The sequence below is a fragment of the Poecilia mexicana genome, unplaced genomic scaffold (assembly GCF_051168715.1).
Source record: "Poecilia mexicana isolate PSO_F unplaced genomic scaffold, ASM5116871v1 scaffold_9, whole genome shotgun sequence".
NCBI classification, from domain to species: Eukaryota; Metazoa; Chordata; class Actinopteri; order Cyprinodontiformes; family Poeciliidae; genus Poecilia; species Poecilia mexicana.
In genome coordinates this window covers 6,182,833-6,197,462 of record NW_028263378.1, presented here as the reverse complement: position 1 = coordinate 6,197,462, position 14,630 = coordinate 6,182,833, and the positions used below count along the sequence as shown (strand labels likewise).

At 38.9% G+C, this 14,630-nt stretch overlaps 1 protein-coding gene across 1 annotated transcript in view; it reads right to left on the bottom strand.

Annotated features, from left to right (window-relative positions):
- Window positions 1-13,420, bottom strand: part of rtn4r (reticulon 4 receptor) — a 54,690-nt gene extending 41,270 nt beyond the window's left edge. The window contains exon 1 of the mRNA XM_014985700.2: window positions 12,177-13,420. Within this exon, the coding sequence (XP_014841186.2) occupies window positions 12,177-12,198 (22 nt within the window). The 5' untranslated portion in view covers window positions 12,199-13,420. The remainder of the gene's footprint in view (window positions 1-12,176) is intronic.
- Between the last annotated feature and the right edge of the window lie 1,210 nt (window positions 13,421-14,630).

Genomic DNA, 14,630 nt, shown 5'->3' with positions numbered 1-14,630 from the left:
AACAGTAAAAAATGAAAACTGAGTGGGATAACCTTTAGCTTGAACTAGGAAAAGTTTCATCTGATTTTTAAATGGTAGACAGACAAAAATGTGAAAAGGTTTGGTTAAGACAGATTGTCAGTTTTAAAAAGAACTGACAGTTCTGAAATCTTATGGGTAACATCACTGCTATAAGTGGAACACAATCAAATTTCTACTGTAGACCATGCAATACTGATGAAATAAAGTATTTTACATAACAGCACTTTAAAGGTGCTGAGTTTTCAAATTTATATTGGGTACTGAATGACTTACAAACATCTGGATCTATCCAATTATGATTCAGAAACACATGGATGAGGAACATGTCTGAAACAGTCCAACTTTTTGACTGAAACAGTCAAACATAAAAAGACAAAGAAGGGGAAAACTAACTCATCACAGACAGTTTTCTAATTTCATCTACTGATGATGTGACAATCTTGGAAGGAACTCTAGTTCACATAATCCTGAAGCCGTGCATAACATATGGTCGATGTGAAACCCATTGTGGGCTAAGTGGCTAAAGTCCATGCTCGCCTCTTTCCTGCCAGCCTCCAGATCCGTAATAAATCCCCTCACATTACCCTCCCTCTATCTTTCCAACCCTCCCCACTGCCTCCCCTGAGCCCAGCAGATTACAGATATCATTATAATGGACGCCCTGGCAGGCTAGTTGTGGTCACATTTAATTTGCCATGGCCTGATATCTACACAAGATAATCAGCATTTACACCTGAGAGTGATGACAGAAACAGCAACAAGGTGTTCCAGGGTGAAACGGTAATAGAATTATAAAAAGAAGATTGATCAACACAGTGCAAGCCGAGTTGGAGAAAGCAACAGTAAGAGAGCAATATACAGAATATGGAAGAATATGCATTTAGCACACAGTCCACAGGGACAGAGGAGAGCAAAGATGAAGCAGGGTTGTCAGATTTGCATTTAAATAAGAATAGCCTACTTTGAGCCAGATGACTGTGAGCAAAACCTGATTCACCTGGACACAAGACTTACACACCAGCTTAAAAGCAGCTCTTTTCCTTTGTGGAATGTTTTGCTTTGTGGGGGCTGGCCTGTCAATTACATGTAGATAAACCTAAGTGTTCTTGCAAAGTGAAGGTTATAGGCTGTTCTTACTATGAGACAAGTGGGATTTCCTCTGATTCCACTGTTATGCTTCCGAGTATGTTTAGAGTGTCTTACTTCCCTCTAGCTGTCGTAGGATTATGTCTTTCCTGCTTTACAAATCCTTTGCTCCCACCTGCAACTCACCTCATTCATTGGTGTATGAACAAAAGGTATCACCTGATGAAAATGTTAAAATCTAGTATACAGCTGTCAACATTAACCCCTTAATACATGCGATTAATCTAAAAAGTTTAACATGTTAATATTACAGAATACAGATGAATTGTATTTTCTATTTTGAGCTAAAAAGCCTCTGTCCCATGAAGCGTTACCCAGTTCACAACAGCACGTTATACGGTCTTGTACTGTGTTCAACATTGCAGTCACAAATGTGAGTGACAAGATGCTCATGGTTCCTTTGCCTCATGCCGTTCCCCAATTTTCTCTGCCCCCTTTCTGTCATATTACACATTATTTTGGCCACTGTGCCAAAAGATTTTAAAAAGAAAAGAAAAAAAAAAAACAGCGATGGATATTTGGATAAAACCAAAGTAGTATGTAGCCAACTTATTGCAATGTTGACTTATCCTTCTACCAAAGCCCAATCAGTTTATAGTTAACTTTATTAAAATACCTCTGAAACAAAATGACTTCTTTTAAATCTCCCCGAATATGAAACCTGAAAAAAAAAAAAAAAAAAAGGTGTCTGAGTTTTATGTTTTGTTTTCCAGAATTTATGAAAGTACTTTAAAACCATAGACACATTTATACACAATTGCTTGAGCACAAGACAACAAAATGGGTTGTTTACAGGTACAAAGGATGGGCCAAAGTTATGACGCGTAGGTATGAAATGAAGCATAAATAAGTAAATAGGCAAATTGAGATGGAGTCATTTATAGCTTTGTATTGAGCTACAGACATACATCTTAAAATGTACTTATAATTTTGATGGCTATTAAAAATTTAAACTGGCATGTAAAATGCATTTTTCTTTCCATCTCTTGGTATTTATCTATAACGCTGGCTTCACTCTGACGCTGCTCACATCCTGGATCAGTGAGCTACTTCATCTGAATGGCAGTGCAGCCCGCATGAGGAAGAGCCAAGACGGGTTGACTTATAAGGCCGACAATGTATCCATTCACACATCTAATTTAAGAGCAGCTCTGCCTAATTAACAATTTACTAGGCCATCAGTCACTTCCCACTGTGGTATAATCAGCATCGCCGGTGTTCAAGTAGCTATTTGCACACCTCCATATTTGCAACAAGATTAGAAATGACATTCAACTTTTAAGGATGCACAAATAGAAAAGAGGCAATTGGTTCAAGGATTGTCGGAGAATAATCATGAAAGAACAGACTGCACTGAAAGATGTTCCCTCTGCTACAGGACTAGATGAAGTGTGTTTGACAAATTAACCCTCTCTCTTTGTGCACTTTAGGAGCTCACACCACATAATGTCTTTGCCCTAACAGAATCCTTTGCAGAAGCACATTCACTCAGATGGGCAGCTTTTATCTTTGAATTTGTGGTTTATTTCATTTATGTCTCAGTATTGTCAGGCCATTTTTTAATATATTTACTGTTTGGGGTAAAGCCACTAAAGGCTTTGAAGGATTATGATCCAGGGGATTTTTATGAAAATAAAAATACATACCCCCAAGTGAGTCCACTTGCGTCATCCTGAAATTGCATTCATTGCGCTAACTCATCTAGTTGGCCCTATTTAACAGCTAACATTTATTTTCCTTTTATCATATTAAGAAACAAGTTGAGGGTGTATGTGTGTGTTTGTGTTCTGGTGGGGATGGGGGTGCAGCATGTTCTCAGTAGGTTGTCTCTCCAAATTTTCTAACAGCACAATAATAACCCACAGAGAGGATTAAGGACTGGCAATCTGGGGGAATAGCATATTCTGTTTCGACTGCTTTACATTTCACCCCTCAGCTTCCTGTGTATAAACAAATGGAATTTCGCTCTTTTATCCACTTAGTTCCTCTGTCTTGCTGATTAGCAGTGTAGGGCTGGAAGAATGGGATAACCTAGAGTAGTGGGTTCCAAGGATATCTGGGGCCAGCATGCATCTGTGTATCTGTGCGTGTGTGTGTGTGTGTGTGGCTGAGGATATGCATGTCTATGTGTGATTGTGCGGTATAAGTGCTACTTCAAGGGTGCGGCCAATTAAAGAAGCTCCCAAAGCAGTGTGCTCATCAGGATGCAGTGAACACAGCTGATCCACTCCTGGATATCTCGCAGCAGTCTGTCACTGGAACTGAGGGTTTAATACCCCCCTAGCTTTGCAGCACATAGTATCGACATCCTTATCCTATAAATGCTGAAAAATCCATAAGGAGATGGATACAATCTGACATAAATGTTTGCAAAAAAGCTTTCTTGCATGGTCTGGTTATGCTATACAACAGCACAGATTTTAGGAAAATTAAAATGTGTTGTTGATCCCATTAACCGGTGATCTATAAAAAGAGCTTCTATTTTTAAGTAGTGTAAAAATGGGAAAACAGAGTGCTTATTTCTGCACCTTCCCAAGTCCATATGCAGGATGAAAAAGCCGGGTTTGTCTCCAGCATATTTTGGTTTTATCCCTGGTTCAATGCACTTGGATAAATGATGACTTGTTAGCAGATCTCTTGCAAACATTTGAATATTGAGGAGATAGTAACCATCATCAGAGAGAGAATCAAATCATGCAGGATGCCGACCCTTGAGGACTGACGTGTTATGCCCCTGTTGTAATCGTGTGGCTTATTTTGTTATTAGACATATTAAAACTTAAAATGTCGACACTTCTATGAGTCGTTATATGAGGATTACAAAGCAATTACACTTTGGATGGATGTTTGCATGCGAGAAAAGAAGGAGGTAGTGATTTTTTTCTATGGAGAAGCTATAAATACTGCATTACATCATTTTTAAATTATTTGTTTGTACAGTGGATTGTGTTCGTATATTTCCTGCACATTAAAATTCTATTTCAGCTTGGAAATGTTATTTTAATTAAAAACCATGAAAAATTACCCCGTTAACTGTCTTAATTGTATCTCATTGAACAGAGCCACTGAGAAAGATATTGCTGTGACTAACTATACGTACTTTTTTCCATCCTGTTACTCTTTAACTGTCTTTACTTTCTGCACAGAGTGATTGACGGAGTTACTGCTGCAATTACCTTTATGAACTCAGACTTTCTCTGTTCCTGGACTAGTGGTTTTTTTGTGTATGTTTGCTTTTTCTCAACAATCACTTTGTGTTTGCTGTCAAGACAGAAAGCAAACACTGAATGATAGTTGGTTAATCCAACAGTCCCTGAAATTCTCTCCATTTTCTTCCTAATGACTGACTTTTCTATAATGACTCACAATGCTCATGACGCTTCAAGGTCTTTGGGATAGTACTTGAATGTTTACCAATTTCTAGTCAATTTAGTAAGCTTGTTTGTTTAGTACTGAGATTTTAGTTGCTTATAGTTCCCAGTAATATACACACACTACATGCTGTTTAATACCAGTAAATCAAAAACTTATCATTTTGGCTGAAATATGGCAAAACTATCAACATCATGTCTAATGTCTCCTTTTAAAGAAGCTGGGCAAAGGAGATAATGGCAAATGTAAATAACTATGATTAGCAGATGATCATCACCTGAGAGGTAACAACCAAAGAAGTTGTAAATACATGCAGAAATCACCTGATGCAGGATATCAAGGATGCTTCATCTTTTATTTGATCCATTTAAAATAAGGTATAAGTGCTGGAGTTAAGGTGCAAACCCACAGATTTATACCTTTAGTAATGTGCCGTCTTCTTGATTATCCGTTGACTAAACAAAAGAAATTGGGGAAGAAAAAAAAATTGTAGTGGATTCTGCATGACAAAGTGTCCACAGTTATAATTGTTTCAGCTTCTTTCAAATATTTATAAAAAACTTGAGCTTAGACACCTCTTAAATATGGTCAGGACCAAGGGATGAGCTGAAGATAAACATGAAAGCAGGAAATGTCCCTAATTTAGGGATATTTTGTAAGTAAACTATATTAGTGAAACTGTTTGGGTTTTTTAAGTCAAAATTTGTCATTTTGGGATGAAGATGTAACGGCACGAGAGTCAGACTTTCTCAGAAATCTAAAATTACTGGAGTAAATGAATCGCTCCTTTAGTTATGATTGTTACATTATATATGTTATGGACTGCTAAGTCAAATTTGATATGTGGCATGTTTGGGGGATTTTGGTTTCAGCAATCTCAGTCCCTTCGTGCAAAAAAAAAAAAATAATAAATAAATAAAATAGCCATATTTGTAGCTGAATAATTGCATGTAAGAACTAAACCTTCTTATTTGGATTTAACAACTCCCTGCAGATAATTTTATTTCAACCAGCAGTCCATTACATAAACTCAACATTTTAGACATTAACAGAATTAAAACTTTTTACAGACTTCTATATCAGTGGCTGTTTTTAGGCCGATTGAATATGCATCTGCCTTAACAACTTAACTGGTATACCTGCTCACTGATTTGGGAAAACCAAAAAAGAGTAACAATTTCCATTCTTTAACTAAATTAGTTGTATATTGTAGACATATGTAAGTAGTCAAAGCTGAATGTGTTTCCGTATATGTGTGTGGATGCTTCTCTAGTGAGAAATGACCATCATTATATTGTGAAACCTGAAACCTAAACATATGAAGATGTTTTGTGAAACCAAAACAGAGCGATTGTTAAATCCAAATAAGCACAGAAATCAGAGCCCTTCAAAAGTACTCTTGAAGTCTGACGCCATTAAGTGATCCACTCTGCCATTAACTCTGTGCTTTTTCTTTAACATCGGAAGCCCTCTTGGACTAATGTGTTGGTGTTTTATGTTCGTCTGCTCTGTTCTTCTGCTGAAAGTTTCTTCCCTTTCTTCAGAGAGAGTTGTTCCTTTCCACTACCGCCACATGCCACCTCAGTATGAGGAATCGCTGCAGTCAGTGAGTGAGTACAATCCGCTTGGCCTCCTTAGCTATTACTTTTTTTCCTAGATGGCAAAATAATCTGGATTTTTCTGCACCATTTATAACTATAAGACAGTTACATGGTTAAAATATTATAACTAATTAGTTATAAACTTTTTCCTGCGAGGGCCACATAACTGTTCCCTTTTCTGGTCGGGGGCCGGTCTTAGTTTTTCGAGAAAGAAACCTTAGAAAACTTTTGTTTGATTACTGCCGATGACATATTAGAGTTTGTAGATAGATTTTTACCCAGAATGCAAATGGAAAAAAACCATGAGCGAAACGGTGACTGGTACTGACTAGTATATATTCCATTGAGGGAAACTAAGTTTCATATCTGCTCAAGAGCTCCCCTGGTGGTTGAAGAAAAATCCACATATATATGAAAAAAAACACTGAATGCTCTCTGGTATTGTTCAGGGGGCCGGACCAAATGAGGAGGCGGGCCGGATCCGGCCCGCGGGCCGTAGCTTGGGGACCCCTGGATTAAAGGATTAAAATATTAAACTAAAAGTGTTTGTAAGTCATTGGAGGTAAATCTGTCTATATAGGATTTGATTTTTTCAATGTTAATTCAAATTTTTTTGTGAATAAATAAACAAATACTGTGGACTGAACTGATTTGAACTCAGTGCCTACTTTTGAGAGTCCACTGTTATCCATCAGCCAAAAGCTTTCATCACATCTGGTGTTTCAAGAACTTAAACAAGTTGCCACAGAACTACTAGTGCACATTACAACAGGCTTAAATTGAAGGCAATCAGAGTTTTGCTCAGTTTTTCATGTATATGTTTTGACACCTATCCAGAAGTCTTTGTGAGTTCTGTCGGTTCGCAGTTCAGTTCAACTCTCTTGCTCAACAACACGCCTCCAGAATTGAAAACCTGCATAGGTCTAGAAATGTTTTCAGAAAAAAATGTGCAAAAGACTGGTTGTCTTTTAGAATACATAATTCGGAGGACTAAGAATATACACAGGCATACTGGTGCACATCTAGAAAAAACATGGATGAACACAAAACAACTAACACTTTTAAAGCAACCATAGTTTTAACAGTTATTTGGGATTCTTAGTCCTTGATGCTCAGGTGCTGTCCTCAATTGTTACAGGTTTAGTAATATCTTAAGTTTGCTCTTCTACCTTTAAGCATGTAGGTAACTGCTCCATCTGCAACTGTGGTGACATCCTGGTATAACATGGCTGGCCATGATTATATAAGTATATTTTTAAATGAAATCATCAACTATATTTTGTCATGATTTTAGTCAAGTACAGGTGCCAGTATTGCTGCTGTTTCAACAGTTTCCCCCCTCCCCACTAGAACTTTTAAATCCAACAAAACCAAAAGGGACAATCAGGCTGAAGAGTTGAGAATAAATGCTGGAAATCTTGAAGTTTGAACAATCACTGTGTCTGCAGCATTGATCACTATTCTTCACAAATTCTGGTCTTGTGTGCTGTTGCAACATTACAATTCAATGACCCCTGCAGACTGCTTCTATTGTGCTGAACTATGATGCACTCATTGGTCATATTGGCTGATTATGGCAATTGTGAAAAATTAATGTAAGCTGCATTCCCAAAGTAGCAGCTAATCTTCCCGGAGTATTGTTGCAGCATCCTGGAGTATCCTGATAATAGACACTTTAGCAGGAAAATATATTTCTGTCTATTCCATTTTACTACCTGCACCTTCTTCAGACCTCCCCATAACTCACAGAACACTACATACACACACACACACACACACACACACACACACACATGATCCAGGTACCTCTCATCCTGGGCTTGTGTAAACATCCATACAAGCACTAAGATGGATCAATGTTACATTCCCTTTTAAGAGGTTTGAGATGTCTTGTCTCATCTCATTGGGAAGTTATAACTTGGTGTTTGATCTCACCTAATTCCACTTCAGCAAATCAGTCATTTTTTTGGCCTTTTTTTGTTTTGTTTTTAGAAATACTCTATCCATTAAAAACTTAATTTTCTCTGCATCCATCTTGTGGCCTGCTTTTAACAAAGCTGAAATTTTTTGTGGATGGTGGAAAAATGTACTAATTTGACATAATAATAAAAAAAAAAGCCTCGTGTTGTGGTTTAAGACTCCTGAAGAGAAAGCTTTCAGTTCCACCATAATGGTTTTATCCATTCATTTGCACTTTATTGGCTTTGCTTGGCAGTAGACAGGGAGCAACGGCACCCCCGAGCAACAGCTTTCCCACAGAGGCATTTGATCATATGCTGACTGGGTGAAAAAGAGTGTAAATTAAAGTCCCTCCTCACCCTGACACTTTAAACACGAGACACGACAGGCCATATTTCCTCAGCCAAATCAGGAGCCCGAGAGATGGATACCAATTATAATTGCAGCAGAAATAAAAAAAGAAGAAATCAGACATAGGTGCGTGTCAGTAGCCTGGTGCTAAATCACAACAACAGCAGTTGGATGATGAAAACTTGCCTGGAGGGTTTGAGGAACCCAGAGCCATTCTTTGCACAGTGATGGGATGTGCACTTGAATTTGCATCACTCTGTGACATATCAAAGGGAATACACAAGCAGATGTGCCTCTTTGATTTTCCTAGTTGTGAGATGCAGAGTTATTTTGTGGGTCCACAATAATCTGCGGCTTTCTTACCATAATCCTCCAGTTTTAGCCAAGTAATGAACATCGTGAGGAAGATAAAGTGTGTACAGCATGTTGCATAAGCTCTACATATCTCTGTTTGTGTGTTTACGTGTGTGTTTGGAGAGAGCGAGAGACAGCGTGTTCTTACAACTTTGGGTAGCAACTGGATTATGGCACATGCTAATGTAACAAACTAGACAGTACAGACACACACACATAAATACAGAAACACATTATCCTTAACAGGATGTTATATTGAGTAACATTCACTCAACTAACTCTATCCCTGACCTACGTCTGAATTCAAACCTCCAAATCTGATCTACGGTCCGAGGTGAATTTCACAATTTGCAACTGCCCACTGGAGTTTGCCGCAACTTTCCATTGACATCTATCTGTAGCCAAGACTTTGTGAGCACTCTGACTGAATGCCAACAGTGACAATAATGGAACCAATTTAAAGGGTTGCCCCAAACAGACAACTGTTAAACAAAACCACAAGTAGGATCTTTTCAACAGAAGAAGAAACACAACAGGGGACACTTGTGTATAAGAAACACAATCTACGGATTTTTTTTTTTCTTTTGTAAATGGAAAAACTTTAATCTTCAGTTTAGATTACTTTCTTCTGCATCTGCTCTTAGTAGCATGTGGGCAAACAAGCCTGTTATTTCCGCCTATTGGACTATATTTAGTAGAAACCTGTTTATCTCTGAGTGGATGTTGTGATTTAATAGATCCAAAAAAATAAGCTTCAGTGCTATCCCGAACCGTAACCATTATCGGTACATACTAAACCCTTTAACCTTGAGCTTAGCCTAAACTTAGATAATATCCTTACTGAAGCCATTAACCCCCCAAAATATAGTACACCACATTTAAACTGGGGTTTGGTCCACTACTGGCCTTAACATCATAAGTTTTTACTAGAAAATGGTCTAAAGAGGAACACAGACAAGAGCAAGCACAAATCTACAAACTAATTTATATTTAGATTGTTTTTAAGATATTGTGTTGACTACTAATTATTTGAATAACTCCAGCTAACACAGCACTAACACAAGTCATAACTTTGGTCCCTGGAAGGAAAATATCTAAACAGGCTCTTGGTCAATTGGTCAGGCTCTTGTATCTTAGTCTATTGTAGAATATTGCTCTGCCATTTTATACCTTTCGTTCAAATTTGTAAGTATAAATAAACCATTTTGTTCTCATCTTCATAATCATTGCATATGAGGTTATGCTTTTTGTTAAATAATTATTTCTATATGACTTATAGAGGTACATACATACTAGAGAAAAAGTTCAAAATTCATGTTTTTTCTTGGGGGGCTGGAGGGGAGCAGGAACTTTAAATAACATCATACTTCTTTTACTTTGTTTCTTATTCTCATTTGGGCCAACTGGCTCTTATGAAATGTGACAAAACAGAACCTCTGGTCAAACCAAAATAGCTATGAATAAGCTCCTGGTCACAATATTACGTGTGAACATTGCATAACCACATTTCCTTACCGAATAATAACTTAAAATTGTCAGTTGTCAGCTCTTGGTCAATTTTCCCTTCCGTCAACACTTAACCCACTTGCATTCTTTTCATTCCTTCATTCGTCCATTTCAAACTCGCATACAGACCATTTTGTATCCATTTACCTAATGCATGACATTACTTTATTGTTGCAGTGGAGTACTTACAAGATTTGTGGAGTTCAAGGAACACAAAAATGCTTGTTAATGTAATTTAAATATAGTGTCTGTACATTTAGTATTGCGTTCTGTTCTCATTTATTTTGGTATTAGTCCTCATTTAGGTCTCCTGGCTCTTATAAAATATTTATAAATATGATCTGACTAAAGCAATTAAAAGGCCTCTGGTTTGTAGATATTATTTATTGGATTCATATGGCCACACTGTCTTGGCAGACTGCCCAAAGATGATAGAAAATTACTTTTAAAGTGGTGGTTATGCTCTTCGCAGTTTTGCTGAAAAAAAACATCCTGTAGCCTATCAGACGTTTCCATTTTGTATCTGAAGAAGCCAATACAAAACAACCAAAAAAACAGAAAGGTATGAAATGAAGGATGAAGTGACCGGAAGCTATTTTGAAAAGGCAACTTAAACAAGTACACATATAAAAGTTTGTATTTCTATCTCTATTGGGACACTATATTGCCTTCCACTCAGTTTAGTAAGTATCTGTGACCATCTCTGACTTGATTTACTGTAGCCCTAACCCCCACCTCTACACCACAAACGTATGTTCCAACACATTAGGACTGGGTTTTAATCCCCATTATGACCATCAGTCAAGATAAGGCAGGCGATTGTCCTTGGAAAGGTCCTAAAGAGGCTTCATAGCGCACGGGTACGCACACACACGCAGAGAGAAGGAGAGAGACACACACACAGAGAGAGAGTTATCAAATAGTGCTGCTTGTCAAGCAGCACTCACCATGTCCATATTATTATCTCTGCACTGTATTAAACATAAGCTTTTTGCACACAAAAGTAGGCTCGGGTGCATGCAGGTGCAGGAAGACAAGCATGCCAGGTGCTTCTCCATCCTTCCTCTTCGATTTCTCCTCCCTCCGCGCGCAAACGTGCGCGCTCTCACGCTCTCACGCACGCGCACACACGCACAAAAAAATACCCTTGGCTTGCCAACAACACGCTCCCCCCACCTCCCCTGCCGGGGAATTAAATTCTTAACCATTTCTGGCGGGAATGGGATCGCGTCCGTGCTCTCATTATTGCACCTCCAGACAGAGTCCAAAAGCGACGCGGCCCAGTTTCCCCTCACTTTGGCGGCGGCACCCTGCGAGCGGCGATGCCACAAAAACACTAATTATAAGCCAAGAAGCTGGAGAGGGATGTGGTGTTAGTGAGCCGCCAAGCGGACCATCTGCAGCCTCCATCAAAAAAAAAAAAAAAAAAAAAAAAGTCAGAGCGGATGCCTCGGTTAAGTTGCGAAATTGGTCACCATAAACAGAATACTCTGGCTCATTTATATAGAGAAACAGCGAAGAAGCTAATAATGATTCTTAACTATAACTCAGTTAGTCAAGGTCGTTTGCATTACCAACTAATGTTGACATATATCATAACATAACATACATCCTATAACATAAAAACACATGTTGTCACAATGCAAATTAAAGGTCGTTTTGTCGTATTACCCGTCATGGTTTTTGCATCAGTTTGTCTAAAACACATTAGAGGCTCCGGAGTAAACTCCAATAAGAGCAGCTGGTTTATTTCTCCCACTGTTCTGTCACAACGCACCGATGTGGATTTAACCAGTGTGCACAAACCCATCGAAATCCTCCAATTTAATAATAATAATTAAAAAAAAAAACTTATTCTCTACTTACCATCAAAAACGACGGTCCTCATGGTTTAGATGGGGGTGAAATCCTGGAGCGCTATAAATCCAAGTCGAATGACTCCCGGTCGTGCGCAGAGATAGATAAGATATCCGCTATTTAGTGAAATTTCTGGGGTGATTGCAAATCCCAGCAAGTAAAGGTGGGGGAAACGAACAGCTTTGCACCCTTCAAACTTTAGCCGTAGGTCTTCCCAGGTGGGGAGCCACGTCTCCGCTCGTACCCTGGCTCAGTCATGTGGATGAGGATTTCAGGAAAAAGTCAGCAGTAAATATCCAAATTTAGATCAGCAGACTCAATATCCAAATTTAGATCAGCAGACTCGACACCTCCCCGAAAAATGTGGGACGAGCAGACGACTCTGGAATAACAACAGTAAAAGAAAAAGAGCTCAAAGTGTTATCGCAGTTGTTGAGAATTAACAAAAAAAAAAGAGAGAGAAAAAAGACAAGCCAGCACCGAATCCAAACGTTGTAATCGCAGAACACATCCAGTTCGATCAACGATCAACTGTTCTTTTTTTTTTTTTGTCACAATATATTTTCCAAGTGCACAGAGAGGAAAGTGTGCGGCATTGAGCGTGGACGACGGCCGCACTGGTGCGCATCAGTGTGCGTTCACCGGGCGGGGAAGAGATGAGGGCGGGGCGGCGAGGTGCGTCTGGCGGAAAAAAAAAAGAGACAGAAAGAGAGGGGGAGAGAAAATTCAAAGGATGAATCTTTTATGGCTACGTGTCACGGCACAAAAAATATCCCCCCTTTTATTCTAAAAGAAAAGTTAGAATATTTATAATGGTAAAAAAAAAATGTCTCCAGGCTATTTCCTGCCAGCGTTTTATCATACCCGCATTAAAGCTATTAATAGAAAGAGGTGAAATTTCCAGATTTTATAGAGTGACTCGCAGACCTAATGCCATTTCTTGTAGCGCCGTGCCTGCGCTCTGATGAATGTTTTATGCGCAGGGGTTTGGGGTTGGTGGTGTGGCTGTGTAGGACGATGACGTGCGGCGAATCTATTTGTATTGGACTCAGTAAGGCGCACAACATGCATAGAAAAATAAGCTCTAAAATAGAGGCACAGAGCCAAGCCTAATGCTGGGGACCCGAGCTTTCTCCCGTGAAACAACTGCTTTTATGTCTTCGTCAAGTTCAATGGAGGAAAAAAAAATCCATCCTGTCTGGTTAGAATAAACTTTATTTTACGAAAGTATTTCTGTATAACAGGCAACTTAAACAATTCCCTGGTAAGCACGACGTGTTAGATGCACGGAACCTTTCATTTCTGTTGGGCATATTAGCGATGCCATTTACTAAGTGACTGGGTGTTAAATAGTCACTGCTGATAGTACCACAGACTAATTCAGCGGCGCTCATCGGGTGTGCATCTAATGCTGAGCCTTGCTCAGACCCATGAGAATTGGGGGACTCAACACAAGAACGTTATCTTTAGGTGTTACACGCCCCCTGCCGGCGAACATTGAAAGAACATATTTTAATCTGAGGAACATTGAACCTCTGGGTGATACCCAAGGTATCTAAAAACTGCTCTTGTAGATTAATATTAGACGTCACATTGGTAAGTACTGTGACTTACTTCCTTAAGGTTATTACCTCACTGTGTATTACTTCCATCATGATTAACAAATGTAGACCAGCTGCCACTACAGCTGGTGAGTATTTATTTCCACTGCAGGGAAACTTTATATGTATTTGAGCTGATGACACCATACGATGCAAAAGAATCAAACTGATGAGGTGGAATAAGACGCTATGTTATTTCGGTGCGTGTTTTTTTTTTTTTTAATCTTTTTTATTTTTATTTTTTATAGATTTGATAGAGATTAGAGCCAATGGGTCGCAGCAAATTTTTAGGGGTATCAGGATAAAAGTGGTTCAGTTAAAATGCATGCCACACTTTTCATGTTCCACATTAGATATTTTGGATTTTTATTTAATAAGCAAAATGGTATTTTTGCAGATAACATCTCAATTTATACATTGAAATTTGTGGTTGAAATATGGCAAAACATGGAACAATCAAGGCTTATGAAATGTTTTTAAGGCTCTGTATGCCTGGCACATTATTAATGCCTACAATAATTACAGTATGCTTTGTAGACTGAGACAGATAATAACCGAAAGATTACCACAGTGAGCAGGTGAATGGAAGCCACTGTCAGGTGGACGGTTTAGACAAGTGAAACAGGGATAGGCTAATCCCAGGCTTACAACCACCACCAATGTTGAATCACACCATCAGAATATGTCAACGAGCCGCTCGCCTGGTATTTGCTCTCAGTGGGGATGAGCAGAGCCAGATGGCCTGTAGAGACGTGGGCCAAAACCGCCACGGCAACCCGCTGAGAACGAGGTCACCCCACACAAAAGAAGATGTTGTCACCTTTCGTGGTTGTCTTTGTCTCTCCTACTTTATCCAAATGCG